This window comes from Chrysoperla carnea, chromosome 3 (genome assembly GCF_905475395.1).
Source record: "Chrysoperla carnea chromosome 3, inChrCarn1.1, whole genome shotgun sequence".
In the NCBI taxonomy this organism is placed as follows: domain Eukaryota; kingdom Metazoa; phylum Arthropoda; class Insecta; order Neuroptera; family Chrysopidae; genus Chrysoperla; species Chrysoperla carnea.
In genome coordinates this window covers 75,720,310-75,743,670 of record NC_058339.1, presented here as the reverse complement: position 1 = coordinate 75,743,670, position 23,361 = coordinate 75,720,310, and the positions used below count along the sequence as shown (strand labels likewise).

General features: G+C 29.3%; 6 protein-coding genes across 10 annotated transcripts in view; 2 read left to right on the top strand and 4 right to left on the bottom strand.

Moving 5' to 3' along the window:
- Nucleotides 1-412: 412 nt before the first annotated feature.
- On the bottom strand, nt 413-4,340 carry LOC123296267. Its single transcript, XM_044877728.1, has 5 exons — nt 4,331-4,340; nt 4,048-4,086; nt 1,860-2,333; nt 1,117-1,415; nt 413-715 (listed from the first exon to the last, which is right to left on the bottom strand). Exons 1-5 carry the CDS (start codon nt 4,338-4,340, stop codon nt 566-568), a joined length of 972 nt encoding a protein of 323 aa, XP_044733663.1. The 3' UTR covers nt 413-565.
- A 1,691-nt stretch (nt 4,341-6,031) lies between these two features.
- LOC123296266 (dynein axonemal assembly factor 3-like) lies at nt 6,032-8,181 on the top strand. Its single transcript, XM_044877727.1, has 2 exons — nt 6,032-6,758; nt 7,547-8,181. The coding sequence occupies exons 1-2, from the start codon at nt 6,032-6,034 to the stop codon at nt 8,179-8,181; spliced, it is 1,362 nt and encodes a 453-aa protein (XP_044733662.1).
- A 1,871-nt stretch (nt 8,182-10,052) lies between these two features.
- Nucleotides 10,053-11,661, top strand: LOC123296264 (dynein axonemal assembly factor 3-like). The gene is made up of 2 exons (XM_044877726.1): nt 10,053-10,752; nt 11,021-11,661. Exons 1-2 carry the CDS (start codon nt 10,053-10,055, stop codon nt 11,620-11,622), a joined length of 1,302 nt encoding a protein of 433 aa, XP_044733661.1. The 3' UTR covers nt 11,623-11,661.
- Nucleotides 11,662-12,796: 1,135 nt separating this feature from the next.
- LOC123296263 (coiled-coil domain-containing protein 86) lies at nt 12,797-13,325 on the bottom strand. The gene is made up of 2 exons (XM_044877725.1): nt 13,162-13,325; nt 12,797-13,101 (listed from the first exon to the last, which is right to left on the bottom strand). The coding sequence occupies exons 1-2, from the start codon at nt 13,323-13,325 to the stop codon at nt 12,816-12,818; spliced, it is 450 nt and encodes a 149-aa protein (XP_044733660.1). The 3' UTR covers nt 12,797-12,815.
- A 1,013-nt stretch (nt 13,326-14,338) lies between these two features.
- On the bottom strand, nt 14,339-15,250 carry LOC123296262. Its single transcript, XM_044877724.1, has 3 exons — nt 15,128-15,250; nt 14,824-15,066; nt 14,339-14,440 (listed from the first exon to the last, which is right to left on the bottom strand). The coding sequence occupies exons 1-3, from the start codon at nt 15,248-15,250 to the stop codon at nt 14,339-14,341; spliced, it is 468 nt and encodes a 155-aa protein (XP_044733659.1).
- Nucleotides 15,251-19,036: 3,786 nt separating this feature from the next.
- Nucleotides 19,037-23,361, bottom strand: part of LOC123296607 (trafficking kinesin-binding protein milt) — a 161,087-nt gene continuing 156,762 nt past the window's right edge. For all 5 annotated transcript variants that reach the window (XM_044878148.1, XM_044878151.1, XM_044878150.1 and 2 more), the window contains 3 exons: nt 22,389-23,349; nt 21,297-21,563; nt 19,037-20,598 (listed from right to left, as the gene is read on the bottom strand). In XM_044878148.1, the coding sequence (XP_044734083.1) occupies nt 20,272-20,598; nt 21,297-21,563; nt 22,389-23,349 (1,555 nt within the window). In that variant the 3' untranslated portion in view covers nt 19,037-20,271. The remainder of the gene's footprint in view (nt 20,599-21,296; nt 21,564-22,388; nt 23,350-23,361) is intronic.

The window sequence follows — 23,361 nt, the reverse complement described above, 5'->3', positions numbered from 1 at the left end:
TTCAATCGAAAAATGTTAGTTTCAAAGGTACACATTTTATTACGGCATCGAATTCGATCTAAATTTTTAGATTCAATTAAAACCTAACGTTTTAATTTGAAAGTTGTTCTTTATAAATACATAAACTGCGCGTTTGTTCATTCAATTTGAACAAAAATAGTCTTTATAAAAAAACAAACCACTTTTATTGGGTTTATTGGAAAATTTTTTTTATAGAGTGACGAAAAAACAATTTTGGATAAACATTTTCAGTCCGTTTTTGCCTAAACTGATTGATTTGCGGAAAAATGTTTCAAACAAAAAATGTTACTTTTTTAATCAACAACAACTTTCTAATTTAAAGTGTTCACCTATCGATTATCAATTTTTTTTCGCTTGAACCATTTTTATCGAAAAAAGTTATTTTTCCAGTTTCAAGCATATGTCAACTTAAAAAAGACACCCTGGATTGGTAATTCGTCAATTATTGGTATTAGAATCTCATACTAAAATGTATTGTTGCAAATAAAATGTGCTATAATCATGTATGGGATCTATATTAGACCTAAGATTTGATGAATTGATTTTATCTATCACCAGCTCGTTCGGGAAATAGACTTTCATACGGTGGTGGTAAATCCTTATCAGCTGACACTGGAGGAGCTGACGGTACTGTTGGAATATTTGGTGTTGGTGTACTTCCTTGGAGATTCATTTCAACATTACTATGTTGCGTCTAAAATTTAAAAAAACATTTGCATTAAAGATGAACGCACACCAAGACAATTTTAAATAAAAAGGTTGATTTTTTTATAAAATGAAGTTCGAATAAGTCTGAATTAATTCTGAAAATTTTAAGGGGGGGGGGGGGGGGTTAATATAATAAATAACTTCAAAAGTAGGCAGTTTTAACATTGGATTTATGGTGAAACGCTAGATGGATGACAGTTTTTCATAGATTTCTCCAAAACTTCTTACTTCATGTACTTTATATGGATAACGACACTTTATAAAAAAAATAACTGAATTGTTTATGACCTTTTTAGAATTTACGCAGTTAATCCAAATCAAATTGGATTCATTATTGAAGCTAGTTTTTCTTATGCCTATTATAAATATTTAAACCTTTGTACATACCGATCGATTAGTTCCAGCTGCAAATGTATGAGACCAACAGAATAAATTAAATCGTTTACATATCCATACACATGATAAAAAGAATATAAAACTAATAATTAATGATAATATGGCACCAATTGTTGCAACTGTACCAACACCAGAACTATGTTTTGTTTTTATACGGCAACTATCACCTTCATCCAAACAATTCGGGCAATTTAAATATGAGTCATTTTTAAAAACATTTCGTATACATATTGCTTTTATATCATCATCTTTTGAACATTTCAAATATGAAGAATATGCATCTCGACACACTATAACAAGCAAAACAAGTTAATATAAAACAACTGAATTAAGTGTTTAAATAATATTTAATTTGTTTGAAAACTAATGTTTAAGTTTGTTATGTAGAAAATGCTATTTAATCACAGGTTTTCCAATAGACAGTCAATTATTCACATAATAAGGAAAATCCAGTCAAAGGTTCTTGGTTTTCGTGAAAAATTATGTTAAACTGATGAGTTTAAAACGGGTTATTACATTGTATAGAGTACTTTCGAAAAAATTATAATTTATGTAGAAATATACTTAAATACTCTGATTTTGAATCATAAAAGCATATTATTATTTTATTATATTAAAATTAAAAGTCGTAATTTTTAATTTGTATGCCACGTGATCTAAAACACGATCTCAGAGGAGCAATGAAATTCCCTTCCATTTTCATAACAACCTTAAAAAGAATGGTCCATACTTACTGATAATAGGTGTATAAACAATTAACAAATCGAAATATTCATCTGATTCTAATCGCTTACGATTAATAAAAACTGTTGTATCAATTTTATCCGTAAACGTATCAACTGGAAAATAAAACATATTACCACTTTCATTATCGTACGATAATTCACCACAATATCGTTTCGAATTTATATTTTTTTTATGTCCAAATTGTATCCAATCGATACATTCCCCTGTCGTTTTATTCTGTCGTAGCGATAATTTCTGGATAACAGCAATTAAACCAATATTTGATGGTTTCTGAAGTGTAAGAAGATCGGTGAAATCTCTACCGATACGTATTTGAAATTTACACGCATGATCGTAATTCCAATCGGTTGAATGTTCTTTTAATCGATTGGATGTAACGATTAAACCTTCATCAGCATCATCGCTTAACGAAGTTTTACGTTTAACCAAAAGTGAACAAAAACTGTCATCTTCGAGTGTACCTAGAAAAAACATAATTTTTTTAATACGGACCTGTCCATTATTTTAGTACAATTTTCAATTACTAGTTGGCTTCCAAAGGCAACAAATTTAGCAACTTCATACTGTATAAAAAATCATTCCCATTCATTAAAAAATATATTCAGGGTGGACCATTTTAATCTATAATGACTAATAGCTCGTTTTGTAGTTAATCAAACAAAAAATAGCTTTAACAAAAGTTGAAGAATTTGGTGGGGGACATCATGTTCTGACATCAGATTGAACCTAGTTCTTCGGGTTTCTGTAATAGCCAATTTTGATTCTAAACGGTAAGAGATAAAATAACACTTAAATTAGAAAGTTGATTCTTATAAAAAAACTATCAATTTTTGTTTAAAACATTTTTTCGAAACATTAGCTTTCGGAGGAAATGCGACTTAAAAATATGTCAAAATATGTCTTAAACAAAAATTTATGATGATCAACTTTTCATTTAAAGTATCTCTTACCATTTAGAATCTAAATTGGCTATTGGCTAGATGTCCCCAAACAAACTCTAAAATTTATGTCTAAGTTATTTTTTGATTGGTTAACTACAAACCGAGCTATGAGCCATTATAGATTAAAATGGCCCACCTTTCCATTTAGAATCTAAATTGGCTATTGGCTAGATGTCCCCAAACAAACTCTAAAATTTATGTCTAAGTTATTTTTTGATTGGTTAACTACAAACCGAGCTATGAGCCATTATGGATTAAAATGGCCCACCCTGTTTAGTACGCAAATGAAGGAACTGTATGGAAGCTCAAAATATTTACAAATATTTGAAGTAACACAAAAAGTTTTATTGATTTTTTCCTCGCATGATAATTATAATTAAATATATAAACATTGGTAAAAATTCTTACAAACCATATTTAAATAATAAACTGATAATTAATCATAAAAGATAATAGATACCTAAAGTTTATATTGTATAACTAGAACATTAAAAATTTCTTTTATATTGTAATTGACTTAAAAAAAAAATTTGCAATAAACTTATTTTCCACAACTTTGATTATTATAAAAATTTCAATTTGCAAAAAATTAAACTATAAATTCTCAAAATTACAAACTAACTCGATTAGTAGTTTATCGGATTTAGAAACTGTAAATGAAATTTCTTCTTAGAATTTCATCCTATACATTACTTTGGTTGTCTCATAGTTTTGCGGGCACTTCTTATTACGACCAGCGTTGCCTCATCCCATTCTAAGTAAATCCATATTATAATGTTTATATAGAGTTAAGTATGGTCAGCACTTGAATCAAAAATACAAAAAAAAAATTATTTGCTTGCACTAAATAATTGACGAAAAAAAAAATTTAACAGAGGCGTAATTTCCTACGAAATTTATATAGATAAAAATTGACAAAATTTTAATTTTCATAAAATTCTATGCATTTCTCTTTTTTTTTTAAATGAATGATAAATTAATATTTATTAACTGCCCTTCTTTAGGTGTAAAATTTAAATAATTGTACCAAACTGGACCCAAATCAAATACAACAAAGCAAACTCAGAGATAACCGTTCATGTCTTCATGACGTAATCTTTTTGTTTGAATTATCAAAAACTGATAATCAATAAATTTAAAAATCATTTTTTTGTCAAGTACTGACCAATATTAGTAAAAAATTTGAACAATAAATAATCAAAGATTACAAAAAAAAGTAATTTTTACAACTTACGTTTTTGATAATTTTGAAAACATGATATTGAATTAAGTACTAAAAATATTGTAATTATAAAATATGTTAAGTTCATTATAATATTTTAATTTTAATTACATTATTTATTATTTTTTTAAATTTATATTATTATATTTTATTGGTTAGGTTTATATGTCACTTTTTATAAATGTTGTGCGTCTTCAGCTTGAACACACTTTGCCCTGCACTTAGCACTACGTAGTAAAATGCACCTGTCCTCGACTCTCACATATGAATAAAATGCACAGAAAAACCCTTTTACGGTTTACCATTTTATGAATATGTGAATCATTACATTATTACAGCATCATGAATAATTATTACTTCTATCTATTAATGATATCAAAATTAAGAGTCATTTTAATTTAATATAGAGCATGAACAGTAGTACATATAATTAAAAAAGGTCGAAAACATGTTTTCCCCTTTTTAAACTTTTTTTTTTGTTTTGAAAATCGATTTTTATATTTTCATTATTTTGAAAATATTAAATGTATATAAAAATGCGGGTAGGGGATTGGGAAGTTGACCCTCAAAAGGGACTTTTTTAACATTAACTCATTTCATATACAAAATTTCAACTCTCTAGCTTATGTAGGTATAGAATAGATTATAGATGTTAATCCTGATATCCAATTGGCCATATTACCCATAAAAATGTAAAACTAGACTCGATACCATGACAAAATTTGAAAGTGAAATTAAAATTGATTAAAATAAAACGTTAGTTATAAAAGTTAGAAGTTATAAGCAATCAAAGATTGCATTCAAAATTTTTCCATCTCCTTTTAGCAAAACAAAGTTTTATATGTAATCTCTATGGCGATACTCACGTATAACGTCACTAGTGGATATCTTTCTCTTTGTTTAATTAAGAATTTTAAACGTTCATATGTTGCATACTAGTAAAGATTTTTAAAAACTAACTTCACTTTTCTGCACATCAAGTGAGAATTCTTCACCTGAAGTGAAAAAAAAATTTAGACCGATCCCCTATGCAAGCATTTACAAATCAGAAATTTTTTGCCAAAAAATTTCATAAATTCAACATAGTCTGTTATATAAATTCAACAAACTTAGGCAACAAAATCTGTGGTAACCATACCCAAGGAGGGTCAGTCGCTCTGACCTTCCCGGCGGTCAAGGGCGACCTCACTTAAGGTGTTTCTAGAAGACCTTATGCGATTTTCGAGGTCCATGCGAAAAAAAATTTATTTCAAAAATACAAGTTGTACATTTGCAGTTTTTTTTATATATTTCATTAACAGTGTCTTTTTGGGATTCCAATTTGATAAATTAAAGTCCACAATTTTGTTTTTTGAAGGGAATGAAAATTCTAAAAAATATCATAGATCCATGGTTCAAGCCTAGATTAAGTCGGCATATATATTTGGCATTTGGAGAGTATATTTTATTCGTATATAGAAGTAGTGTGGCGTTCACGTCAGATGTTTTTTTCTGCTGATATCAATTTTCAACAGAATTTATATTTGCACATCAAATTTTCCTTAAGGTTTATTGAATATATGAAAAATAAATTGTATCACTTTTTTACCCCATTTTAAAGGAATGGTAGATTTTTATTTAATATATAAACACTTGGAAAAAAAATTCTCACAATTTCTGAAGGGCTTGAAGAAATATATTTTCTAAAAAATGTAGATATAGGTTGAAAAATCTGAAAATTCATAATTCGAAAATAGGTAAAATTATATGAAGATAGAAATAGTTTCAACCACAGTGAATGCAAAAAAGTTCATAATGGGAGTGTTGAAGAGTTAACTGACGCTTTTAAAGCTTAAAAATTAGAGAATTATAAAAAAATCCAACTCTGTCTATCGTACATCCAGGTTACCAAGGCAACAAAAGAGTTTATTGAATTAATTATTCAGTTAAATATTGTTTACTAATAAAAAGTTTTGTTTACAACTTCCAAAAATTTGTTAATTTTTCGAAAAATAAAATGTTTTGGGGATATACTCCAGCCCTTGATTTAAATAAAGAATTGGGTATATCGTCAGAAAATCAAACTGTTAATATTTTGCTGTTGGGCACAGCGGATGGAAGACATGTAATAAAAACTCTTGCGGAATCTTATAAATATCCAAATATTAAATACAATTTTTATATCGCCGAAACATGGATGGAGCAAATTGCACGTCAAGTATTATTCTTAAATATAATCCTAGAACCTGAAACATCATTAGGTTTATTTGAAAAAGTTCGTATTTTTATGGAATTGTATGGAAATACAATAATACGACCGCCAGTTTCACGATACTTATATAAAAAATCCGCTGAATTAGTTGAAGCCATCACTGATTCAACTTATTTAACGAAAATAATGCCAATATTTAATTTTGATCAGTTAAAATTTAAAGAACGTGATTATATGGAGAATGTGTTTAAATTTTGGAAACGACCTGATTCACAATTTGATATAAAAAAAGCTTGGGACTTTCGAGTTCGTAAATATTTAGGTCAACGTTACGATTACCGTAACGGTATATTTGATTGGGATTATCATATGCGATTATGTGAGTTGGATGCAAAAATTATATTTTCACGCGAGTATATAAATTGGCGTGAATCTGGTATTGCATTTACATGGTTGGAAACCGATGGATCCAAACCAAATTTAACCTATGGTGCAGGAATATTGGGTAATGGTTTGAAATTACATCATCATGGTTAGTTCCATAAATAAAATGTAGAGTTGTAACCTCAAAGTTCTGGGAATTCATGAAGTCAAGAAATAAACTATAGAAAGTCTGTAGTACTTTTAACTTTTCATTGCGTTTTGTCAAATAAATATTATATTATAAAGTTTTATGATGCCATTCCTTACTACAGAGGGATAAATGTAGAATAATATTAATATTATAAATGCGAAAGTTTGTGCGGATGTATGGATGTTTGTTACTCTCAAGCAAAAACTACTGAATGGATTTCAATGAAATCATATATCAGAATAGCACATAGGATTATAATTCATGAAGATACTAGCAGTTACTCGCCCGTTTCCTTGGATGATTTCAATTTTAAAAGCAAAATAATTTGGTTTCTTTATAAAAAGTTACATATATTTCGAATGTTATGAATGAGGGGGGGGGGATAAAAAAGAACAAAGGGGGAGGTCCAGCGTAGGCCCATATATCCTACAAATAATTTAAAAAGGAAGCTTCCAAATTTACCTAATTTACCTGAATATCAAACAAATAATCAAAAAAATCTCTTTATTTACTGAACTTTGGAAGGTTTATGGAAGGAGTAGCAAAAACCACAATAAAAGAAGCAGCAAAAACTAATTGTCAAAGAGCCAAGCTGTTTGGAAATATAATTTGTGAAATTTTCTAAAATCCTTTTTTATAAACTTTATTATGATACAAAAATAATTTGAAAAAATTTAATGATTTTTGTTTTACAGCGTTTTTAAAATCGCACACTTTCTCTGAACTGATTCATTTTTTTATACCAGGCTATTTGGGTGATATTGTAATTGGACCTCATATTGCATACGGAATTGAATGTGACAACGAAAAAATGTTTGAACAATCGAATCGTGAATATAAAAAACGATCCACTGATATCACAGAATATAATTTAGTCCATATGTTCCATCAAATCTGTAATCAAGAACCGTATACAGATCAATTTAATACCTTGGGAACGGAACAAAAATGTGCATATATTGTGTATCCAGATTTACAAATTGATTTATATAACGATTTTGAGCCGAAAAAATATGATCCAAATAATGCGATTCCATTAGTACGCCTAAATAATCTTACAGTGACATTTTTATCAAAAACGAATCTTTCGTTACTTCATCAAAAAGAAAAATTTCAAAATTATTTCGATTTGATGGTATTTGCAAACGATCAATTGGATAATATTAACAAAGATTTATTTAAAATTGGTAAAGATTGTGCGAAAATTTTATTTGAAACACGAAAATTTATGATACAATTTACACGAGATGATATTCGACAATATGGTGAAAAAATTTTGGAAAAATCCAATGATTGTGGATTAGTTTTATTAAATGAATTCGATCCTGCAAAAGATGCGTATGCAAGATTTCAAAAACAAAATTCATCTTGCCAGCTTTAAAAACGCGAAAGCGAAATTAAAAGCATTTTGTCAAATTTTTGTTTACGTTAGAAATAAGTAAATATCTTATATATTATTACTCTAGCAAGTTTTTTTCTGCCTTCAAGCTTATTATGTCTAGGTTTGACGAAACATATATTCACGGTCTAATGTACCGCCTAGGAAAAAATACGCTATTCAAATAATTTGAACGAAAAAATATCATAAATTTAATAAATGAATTTAAATAATAAGTTTATTAGGTAAACATGTTAGTTTTTACAGATGTTCTTCTAATACTCTATACATATATTACTGAAAAAATCATTAGGCAAATATGTTAGTTTTTACAGATGCTCTACTAATACTCTAGAAATATAATTACTATTTTTAATACATGTTCTCCTATTATTAATTTAAGAACTGATTTTTGTCACCATTTAGCTCCGCGATCTTAGCACCTCATGTGCGGAATTTCGATTGACCAATTATACCATCTGAAAGGTCAGAAATTGGTCATAAAAGGTCAGTTGGTCTCATTAATTGGTCAGCATCAGAAAATTTTTTATTAAAGATTGAAAAAACTCCACCTATGCGCGATCGGGAAGCATTCGCTGATAATTGGTCAGCTAATATAAATAATTGGTCAGTTTAATTATATTCAAATAAACATTTGTACTAGGAGAACATAAGTGGGAATTAGTAGTTCCTGATAAGGAGAAAGGTGAGTAAGTGTTTTCACCCCGAAAGTCTAAAATTTTATTTTGGCAGAAAGTTATTGGTCTGCCCACTAGAGGTCACACTCACCAAACACGGGTGTGCAGACCACTTACTTTCTGACTTACGAGGTGACAACAATTACCTTGCTATCAGGCACTACTTATTCCGTCCGTCCTTGATGTTCTCCTAGTAGAAATGTGAAAAAAATTGAAGTTTTTGAACGAAAAAAAACTAATTTTTTCATCATTTACTAGGCAAACATGCTGTGGTGGAAATTTGAAAAAAAATGAAAATAAAAATCAGATTTGGCTTAAAAGATTTAATGAACTTTTTTTTAATATATGTCCTCACCTAGTTTCGAACCAAGGGACTAGTTATTCGAAGTCAGATACGCTAACCATTATACCATTAGGGCTCTGTTATTCGTATTAATAAATAATTATATTCATTATTACTTATTATTGTTGTTCACATTTCGAGTGTATTTTTTTCAATTCTCTTTAATTAATTATATTCATATTTTCGACTTTCTTAAATTATAACAAAAAGTAAAACTCATTTTCGGAAAATTTTGAGTAGTATTATTACAAAAAAAAATGGCAAACGAAGTTTGAAATACTTACCTATCGTGAAGTTCGAAATACTCACCTATTTTTAACTGAAATAATATTGTATAGCTACAGAGAGATGGGGAAAAATAAAATAAAAACAGGGTTTGAGTTTTCAACTTTATTTAAATGAAATCAAAATACATAAAAACTATTTACGAATTACTTGCACATAATTCCATATAATTAATTTCATCTTAAAAAAATTTTTTTGCATCAACTTTTTTTTTTACAAACCAAATACCACACAAAAATAAAATGAAAATCCAAAAAGAATATTACGTATTTACAATCCAACTTCTTTATCTCACCTATATTTTATAAGAATTTGTTTGTACCTTTACTAAAAAAAAATTAATTAGTTAATTAATAATTTTGTTCTGAAAGGAAAAATGGGATAGAATAAAATAAAACAAAATTTAAAATATATAACGATATTTATTTATTTATATTAATTTGAAAACGTTATCCCGAATATTGCTACGCCTCTGTGCGGAAATTATAATTTATGTATCCAAGGCAATTTTCTGATTCATTATTGTCCAAATTTTATTTACCTTAAAAATGTTTTGGGGATACACTCCAGCACTTGATTTAAATAAAGAATTGGATATATCGACAGCAAATCAAACTGTTAATATTTTGCTGTTGGGCACAGCAGATGGAAGACATGTAATAAAAACCCTTGCGGAATCTTATAAACATAAAAATATTAAATATAACTTTTACATCGCTGAAACATGGACGGAACAAATTGCCCGTCAATTATTATTCTTAAGTATAATCCTAGACCAGGATTCATCACTTGGTATATATGACAAAGTTCGAATTTTTATGGAATTATATGGAAATATAAAAATTCGACCATCAGTTGCACGTTATTTATATAAAAAATCCGCCGATTTAGTTGAAGCCATCACTGATTCAACTTATTTATCGAAAAAAATGCCAATATTTAATTTTAGCCAATTAAATACCAAAGATCGTGATTACATGGAGAATGTGTTTAAATTTTGGAAACGTCCTGATTCACAATTTGGTATACAAGCAGCATGGGATTTTCGTGTTCGTAAAGCGTTAGGTCAACGTTTTGAATGTCGTAATGAAGTATTTGATTTTGATTATCGTACGCGATTATGTGAGCAAGATTTAAAAATTATATCCGCATGTGAGTATATGAGTTGGCGGGAATCTGGTATAGCATTTAAATGGTCTGAATTAGGTGAATCTAAACCAAATCTAACATGTGGTACAGGGGTTTTAGGTGAGGAACTCCTTTCTGACTTCACCGACTAATCGCAACTTTTTTTGTTTGAATTTTTTTAAATCTTGCATAGTTGTATTTTATAAAAAATTGATTTTTGTAACCCCCAAAAACAGAGTTTAAACCGCTCACCACCGGAATAGTCGATTTTTCTGTACGAAGTTTTTACAACCAAATAAACAACTTTGCAAAATTTCAAAAATACAACAATTTTTTTCTTATTACTTAATTTTTAAAATAATTTTATTGTACTATCACTATTTTCTAGGAAGTGGTTTAAAATTACTTTATCATGGATATTCGGGCGACATTGTAACTGGACCACATATCGCTTACGGAATTGAATGTGACGATAAAAAAATGTTTGAAAAATCGAATGGTGTATTTATTAAACGATCCACTGATATCACGGAATATAATTTGTTCCAAATGTTCCATCAAATTATTTACGATAAACCATGTGATTATAACACATACTCGAAGGATCTAAGAACCGATTTATATAAAGATTTTGATGCAAAAAAATATGATCCTATCGATGCAACCCCTTTGATGCCTAAAAACCATTTTACAGTGACATTTTTATCAATGTCCAATCTACCAAATCTCTCTAAAAAATATTCAAATTATTTTGATCTAATGGTTTTTGGGAATGATCAATTGCATCGTGTTGAAAAAGATTTGTTGGCAACTGGTCAGAAACATGCGAAAATTTTATTTGAAACACAAAAATTTATGATACAATTAAAAACAGATAGTATTCGAGAATATGGGGAATTAATTGCCTTAAAAAATTTAATTGGATTAGTTCCGTTAAAGGAATTTGATCCTTTTAAAGATGCGTATGCAAAATTTCGAAAAATATTTTAAAAATATAAAGGCTAGCTTTTTTAAATTGCCTCATGTTTGAAACTCGACAAATAAGTTTTATATCGATGAAAATGCTTAAAAAATGTTGAAGGTGTAGTCGCACATCTTATGCAGATATTAAATAACTGGTAATCGATAGATGAAGATTTTAAATTAGAAAGTTGTTATTGATAATGTAACTTTTCTTTTTTCAAAACATGTTTCCGCAAACCGTACAGTTTAGGCAAAAAGCGGACTGAAAAGTGTTATCCAAAATTGTTTTTTCGTATCAAAGTTGTTATTTGGTATAATTATTTCTCCGAAATCTAGGTACTATTCGAAAAAAAATTTCCAATAAGTGGTTTATTTTTCTACAAAGACAATTTTTGTCCAAATTGAATAAACAAACGCACAAAAAAGTAGATTTTTGCTATCAATTATTGTCTCAACTATTCGGATTACAATTTACAAATGTTTCAAACAAAAAATGTTTGCGTATTTATAAAGAACAACTTTCGAATTTAAAATGTTCATCTAATGTTTGTCAGTTATGAATCAAAATGAGATTTTAATTGAACCTGAAAACTAGATATAATTCGATGCCGTTATCAGATGTGTGCCTTTCAAACTAACATTTTTTGTTTGAAACATTTTCCTCGATTAAATTTATTTATCGAGTTTCAAGCATATGTCAACCTAAAAAATCACCCTGTATAGAAAATTGGTGGTAATAATCGAAATATAATTTTATCGTCATCGTGTGACTATATTTAGTCGCATTACGTTATTTTAGAAAATAACGAACATATTCAAAAGTATGTAGTAAAAATTTTTAGTCTAAATTACAATAATTAAATATCCAGACTAGAATAAAAACTTGAAAAGCGTGTTTCTCAAAGTTACATTTTTAAATTTTGCGAAATCGTAAACCCTTAGACGACTGGCGACAATTTCTTGATATAAAATGCTGGTAATTTGTGGCTTTCTTTTAGCCATAATTTGTTCATTTGCCGAACCTGAACGCATAATATCTGCCAACATCCACCCAATTAAAAAAGAAATAAAAAAAAACATTTCTAAGAATAATAATTCGACTTGACTGTTAAAAATTGAGAATAAATAAAATATCCTTAAAAATAAAAAGAGGGTCAAATTGACCATCACAAAATATACATTATATATAATTTACATTTTTTAATAAAAGAAAATTTATATTACATATTTGTAGTATCACGCTTTTCAATAAATCTAAGATGTTTCTTCTTCATTTTCTTTAATTTGGCTGTATTTTTAATCACTTGAACAATTTCACTACGTTTACGATTTTCCTCTTGACGTTTTTTATTTTCTTCCGTTCGTAAACGTTTAGCTTCTTTTTCTTGTTTACGCCGTTCTAATACCGCACGTGATGCTTCTTTGGCTCGTTTTAATTCTTCACGTAATTTTTCTTTTTTCTCGTATGGTTTTTTTAAACCTTTTGATTTGATATTTGCCTTAAATCTAGAAAATTTAAAACTTACAGTAATAATTCAATTTTATTAAATTTGTATCTAATGTTACCTTGTTTTTTGATTTTTCCATATTCGTCCTGATTTTGGTTTACCTTTAGGAATTTCAAGTTTTTCAACTTTTGGCTTAACTTTTTTATCTGTTTTGATTGAATTATTTTCTATTTTATTTTCATTAGAACTTTTCAACACGTCCTCAAATTTTAATACAGACATTTTTTAAAATTTACAGCATGTGAAAATACCTAACCCCAATTTTTTTTTGTTTACGATGTATACTTCAAAATACCACGTGGGGAAAAATAAAACAGAGCACTCAACATAAATTCAGGATTAAAATAAAATGGGCGATATTGTAAAGGGCGACTATGAATGATTACATGATTAAGGATAAATTCTTGATGAATTCACAGCACTTTGTAACTGTAAAATGATCGCAATGACAAGTTTTATACAATATTCAATATTATCTGATTTTATAGGCAGGTAATGGAATCCAAAATTTTGTATTAATTCTACCAATTTTAACAACTTTTACCAAGAATGTGTTTTAACTTTCCACTATAGGAAGTTATAATTGTAATGGGTTCGATTCTCGAAATCGAAATTTTCAACATATCTTTATGTTTATTGGTTAGGACGAATCTTTAACACCAATTTGGAGAAGAAATATGGGTGTGTGTGTGTGTGTGTACGTACGTTCGTGATCATTTTTTTTCGTCATCGATATCACGCGAACAAAAAGTGATACCGACTTCGTTGAGGCGTCGATCGAAGCGCATTAACAGACATATGATCCGAAAGAAATTTAGTTACATTCGGTCGAGTCGTTTAGAGGCGGGGAAATTTTTTAAAAAAATTTTTTCGTGATAGATATCGCGTGAACAAAAAATGATATGGATTTCGTTGAGGTGTTGATCGAAGTGTATTAACGGCAGTATGATCAGAAAGGAATTTCATAACATTTGGTCGAGTTGATCGAGTTTTTTTTATTACTATTTATTATGCTGGGAAGTTATTCGTGTAGATCTCAAGAGTCGCACCAGATCTTACCCACAGCTTGTTTTTTTGCAGCAAGTTGATCAGGTTTCTCTCGAAATAAAATTATGATTCGCTGATGAATGGTTTTAAAAAAATGTTTATTATATTGATCGCATTATTACAAACACAATGTATGTCAGAGAAATGATCTGCCATTAACTAACTTAATTATTTACAGAAATAGATCATTAAAATTTCGAATATGAACTCGAACCAAAATTCAACCGAATTATTTCTTTTCTTTTTATCTCTTCGTGTTGCTCTATAATTTTATCGGCCTTGGCCATTAGCTAAAGAACAAATAATAATTGTTACAATGAAGCCGTTTTTATTTATGAAAATGCAATTGCAACATATCTTGATGAATTCACAAAGAAAGTGATTTACGACGAATAGGAGTGACTTGTGATTAGCGCGGTTAACACCGCGGGGCGCAGCTAGTTAATAATTCCTTAGATTCGCTCATCGCAACATGCCGGTCGGTAATCGCCTATCACCGCTTTGTGTGTGAATTTACTATGGCGCTACCCAGAAATTGATTGCCTAACTACTTGCTACGCGTCAATCTCCTTTTTCTTCTAAAAGAGGCAGCGTAATACGTATACGAAATACGCAACCAATTTCTGAAATTATTGCCTACATAGTCACTTTTTTGGTGACTAATTTAAATCACCTCTTCAATTGTATGCATCTTCTCATAATATAAATCAATTGTGGAAATGTTGTTTGGGGCGGGAGTTGGTGGAATTTCTTCTTTTATTTTCTTACGAAACACTGAATTTGGTAAAGAAGTTCCCGATAAAATTTGCATATTAACAGTATCTTCTTTAATTAATGGAATAGGTTTTTTATGTTTTAATTTTGTATTTCCAAAAGTTTTCTGATTCCAAATTTCAAGAGTTCCATTTTGTTTATGCTAAAAAAATTCAGTTAGGCTACAGTAAATAGTATTTCGATAAAATTAGCATTAAACTCACAAGGATCTGATTTTTTTTCGATTTTCGTAAAAGATTTCTTGTTAATTTATTAATTCTGTGTTTTAAAACACGTGATGTAATCGCATCTCCATAAAGAATGGTTTTCGAAAATTGTTCATTCATTATCAAAATTCGTCTCACATTTCAAATATTCCATAATATTTTGGGTAAAATCAATGAAGAAGTAACTATAGAAACCAATATTCATTGATGATAGACTAGGAGATGATGAGAGGTTTCACTGAAAAATAGTTTATAACTCTAGGTAAATCTACCGGATTTTGATAATAATCTTAAAATTTTGGGAAATGGTTAAATTTTTCAATAAATTCCTTTCGCTGTAAAAACAGGGAAAAGGAGTTTTCCGGTTCCGGAACGATCCGCACGACCAACAACACGCGATTTTTATCACTACATTATTTTCTTTGGTGATGTTTTTTTGAATACCTCTGCTTCTATTGATCGGATTGAAACGAAAAAAAAAAAAGAATTGTTTGTTAAGAATTTCTGCATCGACTCTCCTCCATCTTGCCTACTATCGAACTCTGAAATAAATTGGAAACTTTCAATTGTTGTACCTTGTAATGATGCAAATCAGAATTTTTGAGTTTTTTGCATTTTTGTTTTGTTATGTTTGTTTTTCATAAAAGCGAGGTTCAAAACCCGTTAGATTCACCCAGTTATTACTGAAATAAAATTAGTAAATGCATAGGTTTTTGTAAACAAAATTCGGGAAACTGAAGTTGAATTACCTCTTATATAAAAATTTCATTGCTTTTGTAAACTCAATCTATGCATCCATTTTTAGTAAGGTTGCCTCTTAGGTTATGTGATATTAAAACAAAAAAATATAATTTTTGAAATAATTTATTTTTTAATAGTTTACTGAAATAAATTTCACCTGTGTTTACAGAACTCTTATTATTCGAGTCCATACACACACAGGGATAACAACAGTAAATAAATTTATTATTCTATTTTTTAAACGCCCTTATTCACAAAAGAAAAAAATAAATTAAAAACTTAAATTTGCAAAATTAAATGCAATAATGGATACATTTGCTTTTATACTTTCTACGGAGAAAAAGAAGAGAAAAAAGAAACAAAACTAAATCAACTTAAGTTTTTCTTTGTTTGTTTATTTAAGATATTTTTTTATTTAAGTCACCATCACATTATTTTCTACGAGTTGTTTCTAATTTTAATTAAAGTTTTATTATTTCAAAATTGTTTTTATGAAAATTCTGTGGTATTATTTTTACAAAATTAATAGGTTTACGGCCAAGTGTAATATTTGACAATTATTTCAAAATGGTTGGACTGTATAATTAAACATTTTCCAGTTTCCCTGAAAAAAAGTATGCGACTATAAAAACTTTTGCACAGGAAAAAGCTGTTGGATACATCCTTGACCCTCAAATTTTCAGCTGTTTTGAAGGGTTAGTTAAATATTATACCTGGCCCTAACTTATTATCAGTGGCAATTTTTACAAAATTAATTTTGAATTTAAATTAATAAATCTTGATATTTATTTTAATCTTTATATAAAAAATATATACATATTTGGTTTTTATTTTTTAATTTTCAGTATTTTTTAGACCTGTTTTTTCAATTCAATGGGAATTAATAAACTGCCATGGCAACAATTATTCGACAAGAACCCACAAATAGTAGGATTTGATTGGGTACGATACGGATGCCTTCGTCTTTATTATTAGAATCAAACAAATTAAATTTGAATTTTTCTTCGAAACGATAGCGACCATATCGTTCAGTATAAATTCGCCCTTAAAATGTAATAAATCGGTCAGAAGTTTTAAAAAAATGGTTTACATATGTTTAATATAAACAAAATATGAACCAAATTTTTATATTAAAAAAAAATTAACCTGTTCGGTTTTTCAACTCGATGATTAATTGAGAAAAACAATAGTTTTTAAGAAAAAACACTTTGGAAACCATCGGAGTGTAGGGTATTATGTAAAAAAAATCGGAAAGCTGCGATAAATTTTTTTTTATTTTGCAAAAAAAAAAAAAGAAAAAGAAGGAAAAAGCATTTTAATAAAAAAAAAATAAAAATAGGAGTTTGTAGCTTTAAAAAAACGAGTAAATACGGCTTTATCGCGAAAAAATCGTGTTTTTCGCTATTTATTTCTACGACTTATATAACTCGCAGGAAAACCAGTTTGTAAATTTGCGTTTTCTCGTAAAGTTATGAACGAATTTGACTTAGTTTCATTTATTACGCTTTGTTTAGCGCTAGTACTGTCTATTTTTTTCTTTTTGTTATCAAATTTTCTGTTTTTTATTTGCAAAAAATTGGTTTTTCGTACTTTTACGATTTTTTTAAATAACTTCCAATACTCTCCAATACTATTTTTCTCCTAATTATCGCGTTTGAAACCGGTCGGGCTAATTTTTTTAAATACTGAAATCTATTGCCGCATTATTGATAAAAATTTTTGTTAAAAATACTGAAAAATTAAATAACAAAATTAAAATTAAGTTATTTTTAGAGTCATTGATGATAAGCCACATAGATCTATATACTAAATCTAAAGTTTTATGATTCACTAGATTGCGAGTTCGATTGGCGTAGAAAACATTCCAAAATATCCGAATCATTTTTTTTCGATTATAGTTTATGCAATAAATATTACATGATTAATATAACTTTTGTATAGATATTAAGGATATTTAAAATTCCGGACGGATGGAAATTTTCTTTTATGACTTTTGATACAACTACGATTTTTAGTCCTTAGATTAGCAAACTTGAACGAATTTCTTAATAGCTGCAACAGAAAATTAGCTATCTAAGTTTTGTATATAGATCTGTGTGTACATTGATGTGTTGATAACTGATAACATTCACTCGATGTTATTTTCTCGAACTTGTACAGCCTTTTCCATGGTTATTTTCAATCTCAGAAAAATTTCTAACTGCAGGTTATTTATTCTTTTGGAGGAAGATTGATTTAGCGATTAGCAAAAAAAGAGATGTGTAAATGTTGATTATGTAAATTTTGGATGGAATCGATATTGTACGATTATATTATAAATCGTAAAAAAGAAAATTGATTGATTTATTTCGTCTAGATTTTTTCCAAGAGTTCGTCATCAGTCATCAAATTTTTTCATGATTTAAATCCAAGTCGACAATTAAGTAATTTTTTTTAAATAAATAAATTATTAACGAATAATTAAATAAACGAGAAATAATAAATGTCTTATTTTCGCAAAAAAATGGCAAAAATTTTGAATTTTTTTTAACAAAACAATAAAATACTGAATGTACAATCTGTTATGACAGATTGACAACAATATTAACCAAAACAAACTAACAAATTGTTTTTAAAAAAAACCAAAAAATTTTGTATTTACAATGAAAGGCGTAGCACCAAAAATTGTGTAGTTTAAAAATGGTGATTTTTATTTCCATTTTAAAAAATATTTAAATTGTTTTTTTAATCACGATTTTCTTTCTAACTATCCAAAAGTCATTTTTTTCTGGGATTCTTTTTTATTCTAATTTATACGAAGCGCAATTCTTGTAATCACATCATAAAAAACGCTTCTTTTAAAAATTCAAATATTTACGAATTTGAATTTTTTAAAGGGGCGGTTTTTTTAAGTGTATATCAAAATCAGACGTTGGAACAGGAATGGGATACGCTTCGTATAAACAAAATCCAAATAAATTTGGAAGAAATTAATGATTGAAACACATGTTTCTGTTTTTTTAAATTTCTTATTTCAGGATATTTTATATGCATACTTTAAATAACTTGAATAATTTTAATAAAAAAATCATCCAAGTAATTGCATTAAAACTACTTTGAAAAATATATTTTCGGTAAAAAATAGCACACTATTAAAAATCAAAACAAATACTGAGGAGTTTTTCTTCAATTTTTTCCACTATCAAAAATTTTCTTTACAAACTACTATAACTAAAGACAAGGAGGGAAGGGGCCAAAATCGCAACGAAAAGAAAAAACAAACAATATACTATCGTAAAAAAGAAAAATTTCATTTACTTTGTGATTGGCCCTAAATGTATTTTGGCCTTTTAATTAATAATACTAAAAAAATATCGTTTTTTTATACTTTTATATTGTCCATCTTATTTACAAAATATTCGGGCCTCATCTGGGTCGCTTTTAATATTTCGGAAACAATTCAATATTTGTACACAAAAGTTTTTTGTTTGAGAGGAAAATTCGTTCGAAGGAGTATTTTAAAAATATTCATGGATGTTTATACTTAAACAGAGCAATATTCTCTAATTTTTCCCCAGTTTTTTATCTTCCGTTCCAAGGATAAAGATTTCAGTACCGGGATGACCGAGCTTGCTCGATATTTTTTTTTGGTAAATCGTGTGTTGCTTTACAACGTCATCTACTGAAACCTAGCTTTAGTGTTGCAGTGTTGGTAAAGGTATTTGCCAATAGATGCCAGTAAAAGTCATATTTTTCATTTTATGTTTCAGTTTTTTCTGAAAACACGGATAAAACGACGTTATATATATATATACAAAAATTGCTCGCTTAAATATATACGATTTGGGTTGGGTATTCGTTGTAAATTGTGATCTCCAGCTGGATTCATATACTCTAGGTTTAGTATAAACATCTTTGAAATAAACACGTTTCCACCGTAACGAAGATTATTTTCAGAAGACTCATGTGACTTTTTTTCAATATTTAAACAGTCATATTATTTATTTAAATTAAAAATTTTCTATTTTCCTTTTTTAAATAATTTTTAACCAACAAAGGAAGGAGATGAGGGGGAGTTATTATTTAAAATTTCCATGAAAATTAAAAATAACAAACTGTAAAATTTTTACAGTTCCACCAAATTCGATGTTTATAGTGGCCAATCCAAATGGTTTTCTTTTGTGGATATTAATATAAATAAACTGTCAATATACAAAATTAAAATTGTAAAGGCTGTTTCATACCAAACACGGTTTATTTAATAATCAGTCTAATTACCTTGAGGGCCTGGTTTTAAAAACAAATTTTCATAAAAACTTTCTTAAAGCAGTATGAAACAGCCAGTAAAAAACCACGGACCAGCATTGCTTTAAGTTTGTATTGAGCTACAACATTACTAAAAAAAAAATTACTAAATGTTTTTAAAGCAAACCACCCTTTCTACCAAATAATAATGAATTAATTGTTCCTAAGGTTCCTAATGACTGTTGTGGTTGTTGTTGTCGATTTTGTTGATCTTGTCGTGACGATGTTGACGATTTCGGACCGTTTGGTGGACCAACAGTACCTAAATCTGGCCTTGTTAACCCACCAGCTTGACGCCGAGCTTGTCTGGCATTTAACTGTTCTAAACGTCGTTGTAATTGACCACTGCCTGGTTTTGCTGGTAGACCAAGTGCTGATAATGGGGTGCGTTCACGTGATAATGACATACGTTCACGATTTGTTTGTGATGAAGTTGACGATGACTGCAAAAGAAAAACAAAAGTTGTATTGAGAATTTCTCCACATTAAGAACTATATATTCATGCATATTTTGAGGTCGATAATATCCTTTCAGATTATTTCAGGATCTTAGCGAGGCTATCGAAATGGCTGATGCTTATTTAAGACCATATTATTTTAAGACAAATTTAAGACCATTTGAAAAAGAAAGAAAAATTCATTATTTGTCCCGACGGCTTTTATGAAAACTGTTATACTCTTTAGAGAGTCCTATTTCCCCCTCCAATTTAATATGCGTTTCATAGCCATACAATTTTTCGTTGTTATGAGCGATTTTGTAAGAGGTTATTAAATATGGCCTAAAATTGAAATATTTTCGAAAATATGTAAAATACGAAAAAAAAAGTTGGCTAAAACTTATTTAAAGAACGTAAAATATCCTATCTAAAATTTTTTGCCCTTACAATGAGCCCTGGTAGAATCCAAAACTGTTAACAAAGCTAACAAAGTTACTTACCTGCAAATATTGTGTATTTTTAAAGAAACAAATAATATCGGGTTCTTATGAGTCTATTTTTTCGAAAATAAAGAGAATTAAAAAAAGAACACTCGCACCAGAAGTCGAACCCGGAACTCTTGGATTCATGTCGAGCGCCTTAGCCAGTTCGGGCATAAAAGTTCTAGGCACAGAGTGTAATTTTTGAAACTCATTTGAATTTACCTTATTCGAACTCGTACTACTTCCATGTAACGGTGGTTTTTCTTTTAATAAATCGGAACTGCTGCTACTATCGGAATACTCGGAACTGGCTGACGTAGAACTGATTGAACCTTTAATTGTAGATAATTGTGCAAGTTGTGTATTAGCAGGTCGTTGTGTGTAAATTGAGTTCATAAATGTTGGTGATGTTGTTTGCGCTGTACTTGCTAAAATACTTTCCAAACCAATCCGTTCAATTTTTTCCACAATACGTATACCAGACAATGCCTGTAAGAAGTTTTAATTGAAAGTTTTAGCTTTTTGAGGGTAATCAATTTTCATTAAGGGGTAGTGTTATATAATGATCCCTCGTTGTTTTAAGTAAACCATTAATAAAGCCATCTAGTATATTTATCGATAGATGGCTTCCACGTGATTAAATTAATCGTTCTACAAAGACTTATGGCGATGTATAAGCTACATATAGAATCCGTTTTTTATAAATTATAAAAAAACTATGCCTCAAAAAAAAAGTTCAATTAAAAAGTTCTAGTTAAAGTATTTGTGCACATTTTCGTTTTTTTTCGACTTTCTAGCTTCAAAATCGACCGAAATATGCCACTTTTAAAAGAAAATTTTTTTGCTCATTCAATCAAATGAAAAATACCCATCTTGTAAACCGTTAGAGATAGAACAAAAATTTAAATGTAAAAGTTATTCCTCATAAAAAATTAATAACTTTTGTTTGAAGCATTCTTCCGTAAACACCACTGTTTACCCGTGAGGGCGCAACTAAGGAAGAAACTTTGGTGTTCATTTTCTTCAAAACTATGAATAACTAGACTACTTTGATTGAATAACTGAAAAAAAAAAAAACTATCTTGTTGGGATCATTTTACCTACCTATTCTGACAAGGACAGTGAAACGATCCCATTTGAGAATTATTGAATAGTTCTAAAAATTTGAATAAATCAAAAGAAATTGCAACACCGATTGCAACACTTGAACAAAGAAACCAAAAATGTTTCGACATTATACATGGCTATAAATTACTTTTTTCTTAGGGGGATCATTATAGGACGCTTTCCCATATATAAACAAATTTGTATTACCTTTCTGTCTGTCCTAGACAGAGCTAATTTTGATGAGCGTTTCGAACGGCGTGAAGCACGTACCGCAGCAGGATCAACACCGCCAAACGTACGTCGTATTAACTCAACCCCTGAACTTAGAATACCCAAATATGGTGGTGGAGATGCCGAGCGAGATGGAGGTGGGGTACCATCTGGACTATTGCAAGGTGTTGCCGTTGGTGTAAAACTATTGATAGCATTCGGTGTATTCAAACATGATGGTGTCACAGCCTTAATTCCACGTTCATTCAATATTTTCGCTAATCCAAGTGTCGTTGAAAACGTTGACGTAGAATTTCGTCGACTTAAAATCCGTGGAGTTGATGGAGGACTTCCATGCTCACTTGGACATACACTAGCCACACGACTTCCTCTTACACTATCCGTAACACTTGCTACTTCATCGGGATGCAAGACCGTACTCATAGTGTACGTGTAAACACAGCCAGAATTTTCAAATTGTTTACCAGGATTTGAGTACTCTTCATCTTCTTCCAAATCACTAAGTGTATACGTTTCTAAGCCAATATCCTCCAAAGCACGTTCTCCCCGTATTTTAACACCAGGTCGTTCATCTAATAAACCTCCAAGTGTTGGCGTCGCTAATTTGGACCAATGATGTAAGGTTTGTGATCCTTCCATTGGCTTAACAATTTGTAATTTTTCTGGAAGCTTCCATGTACTGTTCGAATGTAGCAAATGGTGATGTTGTTCCCGATTCGATCCAGTTGACATAATACTATCTGGGGTACGATAGCCGAATGGTAGGAATTGTGAAGGGGGTGATTGAACGCCACTGTCATTATCATAGCCGCCATAAGTTTGACCTGAGCTAAGTGTAGCACGGCGTGCAAGTACTTCAGCAGGTGTTAAACGTCTAACAGCTGCCTCTAAATCAGCAGCACCAGGTATACCTGGTATTCCAGGTTGAGTACCGCCACTGTAAGATCAA

Excerpts from the sequence above, each read along its gene's own strand:
- LOC123296264 (XM_044877726.1), top strand. The coding sequence starts at position 10,053 with ATGTTTTGGGGATACACTCCAGCACTTGATTTAAATAAAGAATTGGAT. Across the intron at positions 10,753-11,020 it reads ATGTGGTACAGGGGTTTTAG|GAAGTGGTTTAAAATTACTT; the intron begins GTGAGGAACTCC and ends ACTATTTTCTAG.
- LOC123296262 (XM_044877724.1), bottom strand. The coding sequence starts at position 15,250 with ATGAATGAACAATTTTCGAAAACCATTCTTTATGGAGATGCGATTACA. Across the intron at positions 15,067-15,127 it reads CGAAAAAAAATCAGATCCTT|CATAAACAAAATGGAACTCT; the intron begins GTGAGTTTAATG and ends GAATTTTTTTAG. Across the intron at positions 14,441-14,823 it reads AGATGCATACAATTGAAGAG|CTAATGGCCAAGGCCGATAA; the intron begins GTGATTTAAATT and ends TTTGTTCTTTAG.
- LOC123296266 (XM_044877727.1), top strand. The coding sequence starts at position 6,032 with ATGTTTTGGGGATATACTCCAGCCCTTGATTTAAATAAAGAATTGGGT. Across the intron at positions 6,759-7,546 it reads TTTGAAATTACATCATCATG|GCTATTTGGGTGATATTGTA; the intron begins GTTAGTTCCATA and ends TTTTTATACCAG.
- LOC123296263 (XM_044877725.1), bottom strand. The coding sequence starts at position 13,325 with ATGTCTGTATTAAAATTTGAGGACGTGTTGAAAAGTTCTAATGAAAAT. Across the intron at positions 13,102-13,161 it reads TGGAAAAATCAAAAAACAAG|ATTTAAGGCAAATATCAAAT; the intron begins GTAACATTAGAT and ends TAAATTTTCTAG.
- LOC123296267 (XM_044877728.1), bottom strand. Across the intron at positions 2,334-4,047 it reads TTTTCAAAATTATCAAAAAC|GTACACTCGAAGATGACAGT; the intron begins GTAAGTTGTAAA and ends TGTTTTTTCTAG. Across the intron at positions 1,416-1,859 it reads TGTTTATACACCTATTATCA|TGTGTCGAGATGCATATTCT; the intron begins GTAAGTATGGAC and ends TGCTTGTTATAG.